This window comes from Castor canadensis, chromosome 8, assembly GCF_047511655.1.
Source record: "Castor canadensis chromosome 8, mCasCan1.hap1v2, whole genome shotgun sequence".
Taxonomy (NCBI): Eukaryota; Metazoa; Chordata; class Mammalia; order Rodentia; family Castoridae; genus Castor; species Castor canadensis.
The window spans coordinates 86,887,148-86,907,239 of NC_133393.1; the positions used below are offsets into that span (position 1 = coordinate 86,887,148).

The 20,092-nt window shown below is 38.8% G+C and overlaps 1 protein-coding gene across 3 annotated transcripts in view; it reads right to left on the minus strand.

The window, feature by feature from the left end:
* Positions 1-5,270: 5,270 nt before the first annotated feature.
* Lima1 (LIM domain and actin binding 1) overlaps positions 5,271-20,092 on the minus strand; it is an 80,675-nt gene continuing 65,853 nt past the window's right edge. For 2 of the 3 annotated variants that reach the window (XM_020177955.2, XM_020177956.2), the window contains 3 exons: positions 18,509-18,621; positions 8,194-8,327; positions 5,271-6,807 (listed from right to left, as the gene is read on the minus strand). In XM_020177955.2, coding sequence (XP_020033544.1) covers positions 5,799-6,807; positions 8,194-8,327; positions 18,509-18,621 — 1,256 coding nt within the window. In that variant the 3' untranslated portion in view covers positions 5,271-5,798. The remainder of the gene's footprint in view (positions 6,808-8,193; positions 8,328-18,508; positions 18,622-20,092) is intronic. The other variant, XM_020177957.2, reaches the window with a different exon arrangement.

A 20,092-nucleotide genomic window follows, 5' to 3' on the forward strand; every position in this document is an offset into this window, starting at 1 on the left:
TCATTCTCCTCCGAGATCTTCAACCCTTTTCTCTGCTTTATGCTTCAAAAGTTATTGTCACTTTTCCTTAGGAAAAAGTAGACTTTATTTAGTGCTACTGGGGCTTGAACTCAGGGCCTTATGCTTGCCAGGCAGGCACTCTACCACTTGAGCCATGCCTTCAGCCCCTAATTTGAGTGTTTTTGAGATAGGGTCTGGCCTGAACTGCGGTCCTATTTGTGCTTCTTACAAAGAGATGATATGCGTGGGGACTACAGCTGTGCACCAACATGCCCAGCTTTTATTGGTTGAGATGGGGTCTTGGAACTTTTTGCCCGTGATCCTCCCAAGGATTATAGGTTTGAGCTACCACACCTGGTCCTAGACTTTTAAAATATCCTTTTGAACTGAGCATGGTGGTGCAAGTCTTGATCCCCTGCCTCAGCCTCCGGAATACTGGGATTATAGATGTTGCCATCACAACTAGCTCCCTTTTTTTCTTCTCATGAAGAAAAGGAGTTGGAAGACAAGCAACATGGAAAGTGAAGCAGTAAAATGATAAGGCAAAAGAAAAATAAATGATAACCAATGTTTACAGAACATTTTTCACCGTTTATTTCCCTCCTTCATCCTATAAAGTTGATATTGTTATCCCACTATTTTATGGAGGAGTAAACTGAAGTCCAGAGAAGCTAAACAGTTTGCCAAGGTTATGTAGATAAGAAGTGGTAGATAGAAAGTCTTTAGACTCCAGAGCCCTGAGCCGGTGTCCTAGAAACACCTTAATTTTAAATTCTCAAACTGAACATTGAACTTTCTGCATGAGTCTATATAAATAAGGAGCGGAGCTATAAACTAGGTGCCTTCAAAAGACTAAATTGTCCCTTAATTGCCTGAGAACCCTGAACCCTGTTTGTTTAAACCTAGATACAAGGTTAATTGGGAGGGTTAACTAGAATGATCTGAAAAAAAGATGAAAATAATCTCTACCTGTAATCAAAGGATGGATAATGTAATTTTATAAACTAATAAGGTATGCTTACGCCTGAATTAAAGGTTTAGGGTGGGGGTGGGTTGGAGCAGCCATTCCAACAAGACTGAACAGTTTGCTTTATCTCAGTACTTATCAAACTTCAGCACATGTCAGCTCAGACATTAGATTGTTCCTATATCCCAAAAGAAGGGGAGAGAGTATTATAAATTTTCAGGGCTCCAGCAAGAGTAATTCTGATTTCAGGAGGTTGGGAGGTAGAGCCCATAAACTTGCATCTCTTGTGTGTGTGTGTGCAGGTGTGCATGCTTACATGTATATGCTGGAAATTGAACCCAGGGCCTCACACATGTGAAGTAGCTAAGCATGCACTCTATGGCTGAGTTATACCCTCAGCCCTACATTTTTCATTTCTAACAAATTCATAGGGATGCTACTCCTGCTTATCTGAGAACTGCCTGAAGTCACTTTCATTAAAACCCAGAAACAGTTTAATAGTAGCTATCTTATATTCAAGATATATTTTAAGAGGAGGTAAACTCCTCTTCTGGTTCCATGGGAACTTAAATCAGAGCCTCAAGGAACAAAGAACATGCTAACTCTATGCTGGAACTGGTATACAATCTTCTAGGTCTGAGACCCTTTTCAAAATTCTGTTTCCCCAAAAATGTACTTGTACCAATTTCATATTCCTAATAAAGTATGTGATTATGTGATGAAAGTGAGACAGGACCCAACTCTCCCTAAGGGTTATTTGGTAAGATAAGCACCATTAAATAATGTTAATAATATAATGTTAATAGTCTTTTTTTTTTCTTTTATTCATCTGTGCATACAATGTTTGGGTCATTTTTCCCAACAGTAAGTCTTTATTGTAAATATCTTTCAATGTGTACTTTTTTCTTCAACTAAGCTAAACTGTTGGCCCCGCCCATTTGACCCTTTGGTTGATTGCAGTCAGATCTTTCCTTTGTGCCCACCTGCCTTGATGGTGCTGGAGCCTGAACTCAGGACCTTGTGATTGCTAGGCAAGAGCTCTACCACTTGAGACGCCTCCAGCCCCCACCTGTTTTGAGTTGGGAGCCACAATGTCATCATAGCATCCTGGCTGCCTTGAACACTTCAGGATAAGTTCTAGCCTCTGGGACCAATGTTAACTGTAGCTACTGCTGAAACCACAACTGCTTCAGGAGGCCTTGCTCCAGTCACAACTGCTCCAGGTAACTTGCACTGGCTTTGGGAATACTCCACTGGAGGAGAGCCTTGGTGAACTGTTAGATGACCCTGCTCACCCTTGAGCTATTCTCACTCAGGATAGGCGTGGGGAAGCACCACTCTAGTGACTCAGCAAAAAGCCTGTGATTGATGTAATGTGAAGCTTGTGACTGGCCGTTATGCATGATTACTTCATATATAAGGCTTTTCATTGGTGGAATTACAATCTGAGCACAAGCATGCCATGTACACTCTTCTGGCTATATAAGCAGGTTAACTGCCACTCTTTTTCTGTTACTCTGGGAAGCTTCTCTTCTGTTTGCTGAACTCCTGGTATTGCAGTATTAGGCCCAAATAAAGGCTTTTCCTGAATGTCTTTGTCACAGAGGAGCTGAGCTGGTTGCATAAAAAGCGGGGGAAAAAAAAACCAAAACAAAACCCTGGGCTTCCAACAGCACAAACAGGCCTCTAAAGAGTTACAGACAGTCTTCAAAAGCTAAGGGCCCCAATACCCAAAGCTCTGAGATATAATACTCTTCAGTCACTTCTGAGATAGCTGAAAAGTTCCAGAGAAGCCAGATACGGGTGGCTCACGCCTGTAATCCTAGCTACTTGGGAGGCTGAGATCTCAAGGATAGAGGTCCTAGACCAGCCTGGGAAATTAGTTGGCAAGACCTCATCTCCAAAATAACCAGAGCAAAATGGACTGGAGCCCTGGCCCAAACAGAAGAGCACCTCCTTTGCAAGCATGAAGCCCTGAGTTTAAACCCCAATCCTACCAAAAGAAGAAAAAAGAGTTCCAGAGAGCAGTCTGGAGAAGAGCTGAGGCTACAGAAGACAAGAAGCTGTGAAGGCAGAAGCCAAGACTACAAGGATTGCAAACCCTGGTGGGTGTTGGCACTTGTACACTGTGGCCAATAAGTCTCTGATTCTTAAGGCTTAGAGCTAAAAGCCTCTGGATTTGGAAGTCCAGCATGTGAGTCTCTGGAACTCAGGGATGTCAACACCAAAGGATCTGTCCCTTTGCCTTTCTGCAACTTCTATCCTAATAGGCAAAAGAATCCCCAGCCAGTTGTTTGTGACAAAAGCAAACCGGGTGCACCTTTGACTTTGGCCTGGTGTGGTTTGGCCAGCAAGCTGCTGGTTGAACTTGTACCAGTCATGAGCAGGATTCTCCTTAAGCCCCAAGATGGTCCCCTGTCCTCCTTTCCCAAAAGAAAAAAAAATCATTGTCACCATTGACACATAAAGTCCAAACAAGGCTGCCTTCAGAAAGCTGAAAGGAACAAATTATTAACACTTTTGATTGACTGTAGATTTTTCCTTGTGTTATATTATTTGGTCATCCTCTTGACAAGGACATCCTATTATTATATTGAACCTGAAGTTACTGTTTCTATTCTCTGTATCTTTACAGTGATGCTATGTCTAGCTTATCCCTTGAAAGGCATAAGAAAGGGTTCTAAGAGTAATCTTAGTCTCTAACTACCTGATGTATGATGACACACTCAATTGATATCCATAGGCACTCTGACTTTTTTGTATAAAGTCAGTACCTATAGTGTGTACCATATGAAAAGGTTAGACTAGCAAACAGCACTACTAGCTAAACTCAAGCCAAGATTATGTATTTTACGTCAATAGGGACTAATTGTTTAGTAAATAGGATTTCTAAATGACTACAGATTGGGGTGGAGGCAAAAGTGGAAGTAGTCTCCTGCCATACACTTAGAAGACCAGAGAATACCCTGGAATACACACTGACTGTAGAAAATGTAACGGATGACTAAAAACATACTATCTCCAAGGAAATCCATTTACCACCCTACTATTAAAACAAACAACAAAAAAGCTTTACAATTGGAGTTGTTTCTACAGAAGAAATCAAACAACTAAAAAAGCCTCTACCCAAGATGGAAAACACATCTATTTTCAGCAGATTTGGAAATTCTATTTAGCGTGCTAGACATAATTATAAGGTGAATTATTAAATGTTGAATACAATAAATAGTAGAAAACCACTACTGGATTTTGAATTGGTAAAACAAACAGCTCATTCTGAACACATACAGCAACTGTCTTGCCAAATTGCTTGCAATTTTCCAGAAAAATTTGCCTTTCTTCAGGGGAATGAAGTCCAAGCTTAGTCCAGTATCACCACCTAGTGGTGAAATGTAGTCATAATGCCTCTCTTCTCCACATAAATCCCATTTGCCTTTTCTTGTCATGCTAAAAATTAAAAGTAGATCCTGGGAGATTGTAATGATGAATAAAAAAATAGCATTGAAAAGTTAAAATGTAAATTAAATGCTTTATTGAATAAAAATGTTTGAAACTAAGCAAGGCATGTAAGAAGGCAGAATATTTTACATCTCTAAAAAATATTAGAGCTAAATCTCTACAAATGCAGAAAAGGCCTATAGCTTAAAACACTTCTCCTTCTCATACATACAGTTTGGAATATCAATTATATACAACAAATGTACTCAAGTTTATAATGCTCCAAAGCCTTAATACTAGAGAAAATCATCTTAAGAAAAAAGCCTATAGTTTGTTTAATTTCATCTTGTGTGTATTGTCTGCAGAAAAATCAATATATTTCAGAACTGATACATATTGTTAAAAAATTAGTGTTTCAGAAAGGGGATATCAGAAGTAGAATGCAGGGTTTGGATATCTGAGCTCAAGTGGTTTAAGGCAGTTCTTTGTTATTCCTCCTTTGATTTCTTCATTTTGCTTTAACATGGAGCACGGTGAGCAGTGATCCAAAAGGTCTCACAAAAATATTACAGCTTTCAGTACATTGTGAGAAGCACGGACACCATCAGAAAAGAAAGCACTTGCAGTGTGGTTAAACTCCTTAGCTAATACCATAGCTTATTTGAGAGACAATGGATCTTTCCAAGCACCAAAGCATGTAGGTTGGTTCTTTTATTGTCTTCAAAGGTGCTCTGAAAGGGTAGCTATATTATTCAAGGTGAAGGGAGCAGAGGCAAAGCAATAAATTCCATATATATATATATATATATATATATGGAATTATATATATATATATATAAATATATATATATATATTTCTTACATATATATATATGTAAGAAAATTAACCTAAAATTTTTTAAAAGTCTAAATATTTGATCTCTTAACAGTTGTATTCTAAAAAAATTAAATTGGTATTCATTTATAAAATATACAAACTGTGCCCTTTATAGTAAAGTGCATTCAGTCATAATGTTTAGGCCCCTTCTGTATGTTCTCTAACTCCACAATAGTATTTGTTGTATAAAAATGTACTACTAATTATTCACTTTAGTATTATCTTTTGGGAATACAGTGAAATCAGGTGTATCACTTGAAGCATATCAAAGATACTGATGCATATCCTCGATGCTAAAATGGAGGTTTTAAGTAATGTTATCTCCAGCATTTAGAGTTGGTTCACTTAAACTGCCATATGGGATTTTTTTTATTTGTAGGAGGAATTTGTTTCCAAAGTTGTTTCCACATAAATGACAATTCATGCTAAGATACATGCTCCTGTGTATCACTTTGATAAAGGGCAGTGACTCACTAACACTAACATGAATTTAAGGCCCCGCACCATTGCAATTTGTTATTCTTCATCCTCATCCTCATCATAGTACCGGTTTCTCTTTATCTGTTCCTCTACAGACAGCTCTTTGACTGCTTCTCCCTCCCAGAACCCCACATCTTGGGATTTCTGATTTTGAGTAGTGAATTCTTTAGTGGAAGTGTTGTCTACAAAGCTGGACCAAGTTGGAGGCTTGGATTCTAGTGGAGACTGCTGGTTGAAGAGGTTGCTGTCATCTTCATCCATGTTTGCACCATTTTCTAAGAGATTCTCACTCCCTATCTCAAAACTATGAATTTTCTTACTTCTACTCCCTGCCTGTTCTCCTTTAGATTCTGTGTTTTGCCTGGTTGTTTTTCCCACACTCCCATTCTTCCCAGAGACCATGGCATTTTCCACTTGTTTCTTTTCTGTCACTATCCCTCCTGCAGACTCTTCATTCTGCTCTGACATGCTCCAACCTTTCCGGATTGGTGGGGACAAAGATTTTGGGCTCTTGACTGAAGAGGTTCGAAATGAAGCTGCTACAGTGAATGGGCGGCTTCTTTCCTTCAGTGAAGAAGATCGTCTCAGCTTCTTCAGATCCAGATCTACATCCTCAGGAACTTCTGGCTTGCTGATTTCATCCTCAGGAGGCCATTTGGGCTTAGACACTTTGATCCCTTCCTCCAAGGCACTTCCTGAACTGCCAAGTTCAGTTGGGGGCGGCCAGGCAATCTTCAACTTTTTGGTTTCAGCTGGCTTGTCTTCTTTCTCCCGCTGAGAGGAGGCCTTGGCTTCCATACTTGCAGCCAGCACACCTACCTTAGCAATGGGGGCATCTTCTACCCCTGGGCTTTGAGGGGTCTCCACTGCATTTGGAAGCTGGGATGGTTTCTCCAAAGTCTCTTCATTTTCACTTTTGCTTGCCCACAGATCCTTGTGTGGTCTGTGCCCAAAGCCTTCATCATAGTTGCCTTTAGATTTAAAGAGTTGATTGAAGTGAGGCTTACAATAGATTCTCCCATGTAAAGATGCGTATGTTCCTAGACTGCCACCAAAATAAAAAGAACAAAGTTAGCACACTTTCTTACTCTCAATTATACCAGCAAGCTAAAATATAGCATTTCTAGTATTTTCAGAAGATTCAAAGTGACAAAAATATCTTTAAAAGCACATCAGTGATCTAAAATTCCCTAATCACTTTAAAGCACATTAGTCATTTTTATCCTTACACAGAATAGGCTCACTTCCAAGACTAAACCTTCATAAGTCATTCTTCTACCTGGTATGTGCTCGTCATTTGCAAATGATTTCATTTTTCTCTGTCAAAATTTTTTCCAGGCTGTCTTCCTTAGGTAATTCTCCTAGTTCTGATCACTCATACATTTCCTCAATATTGATAACTTATAACTGCTGATAATGATATTCCTTTGTAAAAAGCTGAATCTTTTTTCCTCCTAGCTTCCCATTTGTGCCATAATTTGAAAAGTATAATTCTATAAGAATAGATATAATACTCTGAATTACTAGCTACAATGACTGAATAAAAGTCAGCTATGGTTAATAGAAGAATAGTGAGTGGTGGCCAGGAAGTATGTCTTAACCTAATGTCAGTGCTGGATAAGTCTCTAGATTTGGTCTCTCACGAGGTAACGTATTTTAAAGGTTTATAAAAACAACAGCATTTCCCTAAAAGAAATAATGTGTTTTGAAGAAAAAAAGTCAATGAGAAGAAAAAGAACTAATGAATGGAAGTCACAGAGGCAGATTCTGGCTCACTATAAGGGAGAATTGTCTAGTAGGAGCTATCTAATACCAGATCTAGCTGTGGTGAACTATCTACCCCCATAAGTGACCTGTAGATGCCAGGACACCTTTCAAGAGTGCTATTTTCTCAGAAACAAATACAATGAAGCAACACAGAGAAACATACATGCTTTTCAGGGGCTATTATTGTTGCTATTATTACCATTTACACAATGCTTAGGACACTCTGAAGTAAGGATTTAGGAAAGTAGCAGTTTGGGTTTTCTTAACTTTATGATTCTATGATACCAAAGGAAAACATTCCACTAAACTAGGTTACAAGGGGCTTTACTTGTAATTCATATTATGTAGAATTCAGTTCTAACATGTAAATGAACACATCAATGCATCAAGAAGTCCCAAACACCATTATCATTTGATATGAAAGACTTGTCACAGAGTGTGGGGGAGAGAGAGATGGTCCAAACAATGTATACACGTGTGTGAGTAAATGTAAAAATGATAAAATAAAAAAAAGACTTGTCACTAAGCAGTATTTTTTACTTCATTTGGAGCCTCCAATACAAGACCATTAGCATAATAATTTTTTAGTGCGGGTGTTCTAAAAGCCAAAGATTATCTCTGGAGCTCCAACTATACAGAGATGGCCTGTTTTGGCCTGGCTTACCTAAGTTTGTTGTTGCAATAGGAGCAACGGAAGCAGCTGATATGAAACACCTGCTGGTTGGCCAAGAGACGCTCCATTGGGTAGACTGTCTTCTGACATTCTACACAGGTCTCTCTTGCAGGTGCTTGAAACTTCTAGGAAAAAGAAAAAAAGACAACTTTAACTAGCACAGGGAGTGATAAGTTAGTAGTCTGATGAGATGGACCTAGGATTTACTTATCTAAGGGCTTCCTTAGCTGGTTAGTCAATTCTTACAAGAACACAAAACTTGCTCCAATTCTATCAGATGACTCTTTAAAGCCAAAAGGCTCTCCCGAATTCCTTTCCCAAACTATCTGGCTGTCCTAAGTGTAGCTGCCTTAGAGGACAGGTGGACTTGGGTTGTATTGCAGAGAAAGGTGTAGACAAGTCACCACTACTACATACACAACACACAGAGTGTACACAAGGGCTGGAGACGTGACTCAATGGTAGAGCACTTGGCCTAGAAGCACAAGGCTCTGAGTTTAAACCAGTACTGAAAAAAAAAAAAGTACACACAAAATGTTAAGGGCAGAGAATGGGGGTTGAGGGTGGGAGTGGAATTAGGAGAAAATGACATCATAACACAGAAGAAAGAAGTTTGATTCAAGTGCCAAGTAAACGCAGGACAGACTATTAGAACAACAGATTCTGAAAGGGAAACTTTCAAGGACAGGAAGAACATTTAGCTTTGGGAATTGGGTAAAGGCATTTCAATCCCAGTAAAGCATCTTTTATTCCTCTCTGCTTTCTTGAGTTGCTCAATTAGGTACAATGTTTTGAAGCAAGTCAAAATTGACACAAAAATGTAAGAGACACAAACCATTTTATTAGGCCTTTCCAGAAGAAGGTATGGCCCAAAAAGGCTCTCAGTTCCATAATATTTCCAAACCCAAAGGAGAATAAAACTAATGCAATGGGGTAATGTATTAGTTAATGACTGGGAATTCATAAACTACTTGCACAGTATGGAATAATGGGGGGTACACTAGTTCAATCTGCTAATTCAATCTTAAAAAAATAAGAGTTGGTATTCTAATATGATAAAAGTCAGAATTCCAAAAATATTATGAATTGTTACATGATAAGAAATGGCTACTCAAGTTGGGGGGTGGAGAAGTCTGTAGGTATGTGTGAGCAGCCCTTGACTTGCCCCAACACAAACGTCTCAGCCAGTAGATGTGAGAAGCAGCTTAGGTGTCCAGGAAACTCTCACAGGCACGTAGATGGTCCCTTGTGCTGTCAAGACCAGCTTGGGCTCTTACCAGAAAACACAGGATGGTAAATATTACAAAAATCCCATGACCAGAACATGAATGGTTATGCTGAAAAGGGTCAGATTTTGGGCAAGATAGACTTTTGACTAAACAACCTAAAAAGAGGCCCATAAAAAATTCAGACTGCTGGTTCACTTGCCACACGAATCACTAGGAGGAGAAACAAAACATAGGAATGGTTTCCCAAGTAGATTCAGACAGGAAATGGAAGTAGAAAATGAACATAAAATGGAGAGAACATAAAGGGAGTTTAATAAAATTAGTGGTAAACTCCCAAATAGTATTGGAGAGATTTTAAAAGGAAGGCGCAAAACTGAGTGGAAGTGGCTAGTTAACAGCAACACCTTTCACTCTAAGGGCAGAGTACTACGAAGAAAAAATAAATAAACAATAAAAAAAACACAGGCTACAAACTAGTTTACCAAGCATAACGGAAGCATTTAAATGTGACCCAGTGGTATTAAAGTGAATGCTGTTGGAAGTAATAAAGGCATTATTTGGAGCTCGAAAGTCTTTTTTTCTTTTACAGACATTTTAACAAGATTGGACCTAAATGGAGATACCATTGTATAGTTTTAATTAGTTTTTTCTCTAAAAGGACCAGGTGGTCCTTGGTTAGCAAGCAGGAGATCGATTAAAATGCAGAATAAAATCTGGGTATAATAGTATAATTGAAGCCATTGGAGAAAGCCTGTCCAAAAACACAATTTACATAATACAAAGTAATAGGACAGATGTGTTTATCGCATTGAAAATCTTTTTCAGTTGCAGGAGGGGATTCTGTATTTTTAACACTTGGGTTAGATTTAGGAGAATAAGTACTTATTTTAGTCAATGAGGATAGGAGACAGAAATTTCATATGGTACAAGAGGAAAGGGCATTTTTCTGCTGGAGGGGAATAGAGGGATACAAAGCCCACTTTCTTACACTACACACTGAGGGAAAGAATGCACTGTAGAAGGATGCAGCCCAGTGAACAGAAAGGAGAACCTGAGAGAAAGTGAAGGTTGAGCTCACATTAGGAGGAAAGTGGAAGGCAGGAGCAGAAATTAGGTACCAGGAGCAGGAAGCAGAAGCTGGAAGAGACAAATAGGAACCTTCAATGAATACACAGCATTTGGTGTGCCCTGGAGCGCTTGACTACAGCTGAGCTGAAACTCAGAGGCTCAGATCCAAGAATATTCTCTTTCAAGTCACTCTGCTAATCTTGGCAAAATCAGCTTCACTCATATCTACCTGGGCTGAAACCTATACCTGCTTAGGAAAGTGAGTTTTATGAGCTTTCACCCACACAAGGAGTGTCTCATTAACAATTCTTCAGTGTCTTACAACCTCCCACACCTGAGCCACAATGGCTTTTTCTTTAATGGAGCCTCACCCACAAGAGTGAAAAGTCTTCCTCCTCCATAACATCAAATTAGCAGCCTGCTAGCTCAAACACATGACGAACCACAAGCTTCCAACCAGCCAGACCTACCAGGTTCCCCATACTCTGATTCATTTCTCACATAATCCTCTTTTGATATTATTTAAGGCTTATGCAGCAGCTGCCCAATCGACCTCAGAGTGTCATAATGATAAGAGGATCCCAGAATGGTAACATGCCAAGTCATAGTGGCTGCGGCTGTGCTTTCCCTTTATTTTCTCTGTCCTGGGCTCTCAGCCACTTTTCTGTAATTGCCCCCATGTCTATTCAGACAACAGGAAGCACAGTTGGTGCCCAAAACTCTCTCCCATTATCGTTGGCCTGGCATACATCCTCTGCCCATGCCTTCATGGCATGCTCAGACTTGGCACAGCCACATTTAAAACACTGCCAACATAAGAATGTTAGACATTTTTTACCTTTACAATATATTTTTTCAGTGAGTGAAGATGCTTTTTACATCCCTCTTTCCCCATCACCTTTCCCATATGGATACTAAAGTACCAGGATGCCAGGTACTTTAGTTAAAAACACAGCCAAGAACAGAATTAGAATAAAAACCTGAAACTCCTGAATCAAACCAATAGAGCATTTTCTAAATTGTCCTGGGTTGTTAAATTTCCATAACTAAAGAAAACTCTTTGGGGAAGAGAGCAGATGCTAACCCAAATGAAAATAATCTCACTATTGCATTTTGAACAAGCTATAGTTTTCACTTGGTTTTAAATTAAAATGTTTAGATAATATCTTCAGGATATTCTGGGATAAATAAAAGAATATATAAATAATTGACATCCATAAAAATTGTCTTTGCCATATGAGGGATAATATAGACTCTCTGTCAATGAGCATCTACTTCAGCTATTTTTCTAATAAATTTGCATGGCTTCATCTACATTTTTATTCTCTTGTCTTGCATATATTTTTCAGTCTAAGAAGGCCCCAGTTAGGGTGATTTTGTGTTAGAGGGGGAGAAAGGGACAGCAGCTGTTTTACAGCAACAGGCAGTAAAACTAACTACTCTTTAGTAGAAAATTCTATATCGATGCCAGATCTCTATTCCTCAGAACACCACAAAATGCATTTCAGTTCCTCCTTCCAGTTTGTGCAAAATATCTAGGTAATAAAACTGAGGTGGGAGATAAAGGAGAATGGTGGAGGGGGTGAATTCAAGTATGATATATTTGATATATTGTAAGAACTTTTATAAAGCCACAATGTACCCCCATCTAGCACAACAACAACCAAAAAAACCCTGAAATTGTTTACCACATGGTAAGTGGTTGGGCCAGCCCTGCGCAGCTTTTACCCTTCTTTCAGTGAAACTCTCTGTGAAAGCATTTTGGGGAATATTAATATCTTAATACTATTGCTGGGAAAGCAGGATAAGTAGACAGTGAGAAAAGATTCTAGGTGACCTTTTAGCAGGGGCTGGAGATGTGGCTCAGTGGTAGAGCACTAGCCTAGCATGCACAAGGCCCTGGGTTTGATCTTCAGCACCACAAAACAAAACAAAACTATAAAACTTCCTATCTGGTATACAGGGGACAGCTAGACAGGCACTGAGAGAGGCATCACAGGGCATGCTCTCTCGCACAAGGCATGTCCTCTCACAAAGTCTGCTTTGTTTTCTCTCCACATCTATCAGCAACCTAAGGAAGTTTAGTACTGGGTTGTCCTGGGCACAGTGGAGGGAAGTTGGTGTCCCTCAACATCAGCCACATCTCTTTGTCCTTTCCTCTCCTCTGGGATACTTAAAGGATGACTTCTTTCAAATGGGAAGAAAGAAAACCTAAAAGTTTTCTAAGTCTCTTTCTCTTTCTCTTTTTCCTCTTCCAACTTTATTGAGGCACAGTTGTCAATTAAAAGCCTCTGAAGCCAGGTGTGGTGGTGTGCACCTGTAATCCCAGAATTTGGGAGGCTGAGGTAGGAAGATCATGGGTTTGTGGCCAACTTGGGCTAGATAGAGAATTTATGGTCACCCTGGGCTTACATAGCAAGACTCTGTCTCAAAAAAATAAAAGAAATTAACAAACTCCTCAGAGTCTCTTGAAGTACAACAGGTCTGATCCTCCTCACAGGGCCCACTGAGCTCTGTTGTCAGAACATCCTTTTGGAAAACAAATCAGCAACTTCAACTTCATTAGCACCAAGTCTCATCAACTGAGCTATGTGGCCAGTGCTAAAATGTATACAAAATCCTTATTGTTCCTTTTTTTCCACTTTATGAAGCTAAAATTTTAAATGAACTGAGTCTCTACCTCAAATGTCCTATTTTCAATAACAGACAGGCACAAAGAACAGTTTTTTTCCAGGATGTGTAGGACCCAAAAATCTATTCTGAGTGAATAATTATATTCTAAGTGGATGTTATTTTTCCCAAACTGGAAAAATAACTTCTGTTGCAGTCTATAGCCCAAGACCAGTTTTGCCAACAGATCTTCTTGTACACATTTACTAAATTATCTTGCTTGTCTGCAGATTGTAAAGGGGAACTTTGAGCAAGAGAAAATGAATTGCCCTTAAATAAAAGTGGAAATGTAATTGGGTCCCACCCCAGGCTTTGGATACCATGACCTTTTGAGCTTTGGACTACAGGCAAACACAGGGAGCTGGGCCAATTTACCCCACTCTGCACATAATGTTTGAACCCTGAGGTATGTGTCTGTGAAGGCATGGCTGTGCGCATTCACCTGTTGAATGATCAGGGCCAAAGAAGCAGGAGGGTCTGAGACAGGTATAGAGAGAACTCAACCTGTCTCCTCTCCCTGGCATACCCTGCAATGTGTGTCCCTTCACATAGCACGTATCACCTCAGACCCTGGAGTCTGAAGTGATTTCAACCTAGTACAGAGTCAGCCTAATCCAACAATAATGTCTGGCCTAGAAGGTGAAGGAGGGAAGCCAAGGCTAAGTTCAGAATTCAAATATTCTTGAGAATTCACACAGAATCTATTTTTTTTTTCATTTTTCTTTTATTATTCATATGTGCATACAAGGCTTGGTTCATTTCTCCCCCCTGCCCCCACCCCCTCCCTTACCACCCACTCCACCCCCTCCCGCTCCCCCCCTCGATACCCAGCAGAAACTATTTTGCCCTTATCTCTAATTTTGTTGTAGAGAGAGTATAAGCAATAATAGGAAGGAACAAGGGGTTTTGCTGGTTGAGATAAGGATAGCTATACAGGGCATTGACTCACATTGATTTCCTGTGCGTGGGTGTTACCTTCTAGGTTAATTCTTTTTGATCTAACCTTTTCTCTAGTTCCTGGTCCCCTTTTCCTATTGGCCTCAGTTGCTTTAAGGTATCTGCTTTAGTTTCTCTGCATTAAGGGCAACGAATGCTAGCTAGTTTTTTAGGTGTCTTACCTATCCTCACCCCTTCCTTGTGTGCTCTCGCTTTTATCATGTGCTCATAGTCCAATCCCCTTGTTGTGTTTGCCCTTGATCTAATGTCCACATATGAGGGAGAACATACGATTTTTGGTCTTTTGAGCCAGGCTAACCTCACTCAGAATGATGTTCTCCAATTCCATCCATTTACCAGCGAATGATAACATTTCGTTCTTCTTCATGGCTGCATAAAATTCCATTGTGTATAGAAACCACATTTTCTTAATCCATTCGTCAGTGCTGGGGCATCTTGGCTGTTTCCATAACTTGGCTATTGTGAATAGTGCCGCAATAAACATGGATGTGCAAGTGCCTCTGGAGTAACAGTCTTTTGGGTATATCCCCAAGAGTGGTATTGCTGGATCAAATGGTAGATCGATGTCCAGCTTTTTAAGTAGCCTCCAAATTTTTTTCCAGAGTGGTTGTACTAGTCTACATTCCCACCAACAGTGTAAGAGGGTTCCTTTTTCCCCGCATCCTCGCCAACACCTGTTGTTGGTGGTGTTGCTGATGATGGCTATTCTAACAGGGGTGAGGTGGAATCTTAGCGTGGTTTTAATTTGCATTTCCTTTATTGCTAGAGATGGTGAGCATTTTTTCATGTGTTTTCTGGCCATTTGAATTTCTTCTTTTGAGAAAGTTCTGTTTAGTTCACATGCCCATTTCTTTATTGGTTCATTAGTTTTGGGAGAATTTAGTTTTTTAAGTTCCCTGTATATTCTGGTTATCAGTCCTTTGTCTGATGTATAATTGGCAAATATTTTCTCCCACTCTGTGGGTGTTCTCTTCAGTTTAGAGACCATTTCTTTTGATGAACAGAAGCTTTTTAGTTTTATGAGGTCCCATTTATCTATGCTATCTCTTAGTTGCTGTGCTGCTGGGGTTTCATTGAGAAAGTTCTTACCTATACCTACTAACTCCAGAGTATTTCCTACTCTTTCTTGTATCAGCTTAAGTGTTTGGGGTCTGATATTAAGATCCTTGATCCATTTTGAGTTAATCTTGGTATAGGGTGATATACATGGATCTAGTTTCAGTTTTTTGCAGACTGCTAACCAGTTTTCCCAGCAGTTTTTGTTGAAGAGGCTGCTATTTCTCCATCGTATATTTTTAGCTCCTTTGTCAAAGATAAGTTGCTCATAGTTGTGTGGCTTCATATCTGGATCCTCTATTCTGTTCCACTGGTCTTCATGTCTGTTTTTGTGCCAGTACCATGCTGTTTTTATTGTTATTGCTTTGTAATATAGTTTGAAGTCAGGTATTGTGATACCTCCTGCATTGTTCTTTTGACTGAGTATTGCCTTGGCTATTCGTGGCCTCTTGTGTTTCCATATAAATTTCACAGTAGATTTTTCAATCTCTTTAATGAATGTCATTGGAATTTTGATGGGAATTGCATTAAACATGTAGATTACTTTGGGGAGTATCGACATTTTTACTATGTTGATTCTACCAATCCATGAGCATGGGAGATCTCTCCACTTTCTATAGTCTTCCTCAATCTCTTTCTTCAGAAGTGTATAGTTTTCCTTGTAGAGGTCTTTCACATCTTTTGTTAGGTTTACACCTAGGTATTTGATTTTTTTTGAGGCTATTGTAAATGGAATTGTTTTCATACATTCTTTTTCCGTTTGCTCATTGTTAGTGTATAGAAATGCTAATGATTTTTCTATGTTGATTTTATATCCTGCTACTTTGCTATAGCTATTGATGATGTCTAGAAGCTTCTGAGTAGAGTTTTTTGGGTCTTTAAGGTATAGGATCATGTCGTCTGCAAATAGGCATATTTTGACAGTTTCTTTACCTATTTGTATTCCTTTCATTCCTTCTTCTTGCCTAATTGCTCTGGCTAGGAATTCCAGTACTATGTTGAACAGGAGTGGAGATAGTGGGCATCCTTGTCTGGTTCCTGATTTTAGAGGGAATGGTTTTAATTTTTCTCCGTTAAGTATAATGCTGGCTGTAGGTTTGTCATATATAGCTTTTATAATGTTGAGGAACTTTCCTTCTATTCCTAGTTTTCTTAGAGCTTTTATCATGAAATGATGTTGGATCTTATCAAAGGCTTTTTCTGCATCTATTGAGATGATCAAGTGGTTTTTGTCTTTGCTTCTGTTAATGTGGTTTATTACGTTTATTGATTTTCGTATGTTGAACCACCTCTGCATCCCTGGGATGAAGCCTACCTGGTTGTGGTGAATAATCTTTTTGATGTGTTGCTGAATTCGATTTGCCATTATTTTGTTGAGGATTTTTGCATCAATGTTCATTAAGGAGATTGGCCTATAGTTCTCCTTTTTGGAGGTGTCTTTGCCCACACAGAATCTATTACCAAGACAGATTTGCTAGTCTTATTTGCTAGTCTTTTTGTTTGTTTGTTTTGTTTTGTTTTGAGACAGGGTCTCACTATGTAGCCCAGGCTGGCCTTGAATTCATGATTGTCCTAGCTTAGCTTCCTGGGATTACATGCATGGGTTTGCTGGTCTTTTAATTAATTAACTAATTAATAAATTTTGTGCTACTTTAGGAATTGAACCCAGGGCCTCACACATTAGGCAAATGCTCTAACCACTAAGCTACATTCCCAGCCCCTCTAGCCATTCTTGATCCAGAGCCACAGCTCAAGGATTCACATCTGGGCAGGGTTGCTGTTGAAGAGGAAAGCAACCATGTGGCATTGGCTACTTTGTGGAACTTGAAATGGGAAAATAAAGTGCTGATGACAGCATGAACAGATCTTCAAGGTCAGAACAGAGTCAGACTGAATGTGCAATTTTAAACACCATAACCCAGTTCTTTCTTTTCTCCTTTATTTTTTTGGTGCTGGGGATGGAACCTAGGGTTTTACAACTGCTAAGCACGTACTGTACCACTAAGCTACATCTCCAGTCCCTCAGTTCTATCTTCTTTTGCTATTCCCTTCAGTTTTTGTTCTTTTTCAATAAACCTTATTATCCTTATAAGTCTCTGCTTCCTTTAAAATTTACCATCATCATTCCTCTCCCCTCCTTTAAATCCTCCTTTCTCCCATTTCCTCCTTTTATTCCAAACCCTCACCTCTTCTTCTTCTCTTCATCCTTTATGTGTATTAAAAAATTTAATCTAAGCCCTACTCATGCACACAGAGGAGAGATATAAGTGTGTGGCAGATGTGTGCATGAAGTTGGGGCAACACAAACCACCTTTAAACTAATTCTACCTTTTGAATATTTCTCTCTCTCACTCTCTCTCTCTCTCTGGTGGTACTGGTATTTGAACTCAGGGCCTCAAGCTGCAGGCACTCTACCACTTGAGTCATACCACTAGCCCTTGAGTTACTCTCAAGCTAAAACTTTTGAAACAAAATTCATCTATGTAAGAGACCACACTCCAGGAGAAAGACACTAAAGAAGTGTGAGTATGTTTGTTATTAATCCAAATAGGTGAAGTATCACTGTATCAGAAAAGCATTCAATTAAGACTAGTCACTTAACAAGTCTAAAATAAATTTTGGAAAAAATTTAAAATCTTTTTTGGTTTACTTCTATGGGAATATATGATTGCTCATAGGAAGGTTTTAAAAATAGGGATGGGGAACTAAAAGGAAATAAAAAATTAACCAATCTAGTAAAATTTTCTTAACATACAAAAAAAACTCTGTATAATTCTTAACATCTAATTATTCTCTAGCCTAAGTGTTGCTTAAATGCCAATTTTTACAGAAAATGAGCTGGCCAATCCACATTTCAGTGAACACATCCTTTCTTTAAAAATGGCTATGGTCAGAGGCTATGGACAAGTTCTTCAGACCACAGGGCCACTATATTTAAGGTGACTTTGTATATTTTCATCCAATGTACTGATTTAGTTCAGCAGATTTCTCATATTTCCCATTTAGTGGGCTTTCACCCATTGACAGAGTTATGAACTTAGATTTTCTCCAGCCATATTATTTTATTATTTAATTTCAAGTTTTCTTAAAATTTTTGTTTGTTCTAGATTTCACACTGAGCGATATTAGTTAGCTTTCCCCTTCCTGGCCCAAATAGTTGGGTAGAAGAAAGATTTCCAGGGAAAATGATTCTTCAATGTACCCTTATTTGACATTATCATCCCAAAGAGAGCAAAAATACGTTATAATGAACATAATGATAAAAAATGCAATTAGCTCTACTAGAAAACCACCATCTTAAGCACAGAGATAAATGGCCATCATACCTTCAATGCTTTGGGAGGAGAACTTTCAGGAAGGCTGGAGGCTCTGACATCTGGACTTAGTGGCTTGGGGGCCACAGGCTGCTGGGCCTCACTCTTAACCTGGGAGTTACCTGCTTGAGTTACAAAAGGATGACATTTTATAGTATATCACAGGAAGTTTCAGAAAGGGTTCTTCCAAAAAGCAAAGTATAGGCACTTTTCACCAAGGACAGGTCCTTTCAACACAAAGAAAAGCTTTGCTTTTCTGAGGAAGAATGTTTTAAACTGAAGCTGTGATCTTTAGATTTTCTCAGGTCCTCTCATGAGTCAGGTTGTCAGGAGGCTTTCTCACCCTACATCACACAGAGGGAATCCAAACCACCATGCATAAAGAAATTTCTGCCCTGAAGCATTTATTTCTTAAAGCCAATTACAGACTTTGATGTTTTTTTGGTAGGTGGCATTCCCAATAACTTCTGGAGTGCTTCAACTGAAGTTGGGAAAATGGAGGAAACATAAAGGCAGACATCTCATACCATGTGTTCATGCATGTGTTATGTGTATAATCTTACACTGTCTTTGATCAGTCTTACACCAGATACTCATGGATGAAGACTGAGGAAAAGGGTTCTATAGGGTTTTTTGTTTTTACATCATTGTTGAATGTACCAACCACATAAGCCGATTTTCTGCCGTTGTATTCATTTCATGTAACTCAGAAGAGACACAGAAAAGCCATTCACACAACTACTAAGGAATCATTAAAAAAAAATCTTCCTTAAAGACCTAGAGTTGTGCTGGGAGAGTGGCTCAAGTGGTAGAGCACCTGTCTAGCAAGTGCAAGGTCTTTAAATTCAAACCCCAGTATCTTAATTTAAAAAAAAAAAAAGTAGAGTTAAGGTAACAAAGACCAAAGTATCAAAAGATTAAGGCTTATTCTTTAAAAACAAAAATTTTGCAAACCTAGTCAAAACCAAAAAAATTTCTAGTCTAAGCAAAATCATTGTGAAAGGAATGTTCTTGGAATCAAGCAGTAAGAGTTAGTTTCTGAAATAGTAGGTAGGGCTTAGTAGAGATCTGTTTAGCTCATACTTCTACTTTTAGTTACAGAGTTTCAAGTGCCTAGTAAACTCATTTGTTTGAAGAGAAGCTAGAAATCCATATCTATTTTGAAATGATACACTGAAAATTAGAATCAAAAGTGGACATAGTAAAATAAAAACCAAATAGTTTTGTCTTTGGGAGAAGTCAGGCTTAAAATTACTTCAAAATAGGATGAAATGATGACAAAATTTATCACCAGCAGGAAGCCCTCTAGAACCTTAACAGATTTACAAATAATACTTTTTTATCCCTGTAAATGAATGAAATCCTTCTTGGACAAAACTCTATTAAAATAAAACTTCAAAATTAGTTTATACAGCTTTAAACCTGAAAGGATTGAGTATAAAAGGCTTTAGGATAAGTTCAATAAGGGAAGTACCAAAAGTATTCCATTTGTCCCAAGTTAAACCATATTTAATTGAATTTAACTTCTCCCTAAGCCATGAAATGTGTGAAGGGTATTCAAGCACCAGTCCTTAAAATCAAGTGGAAGATGTGATC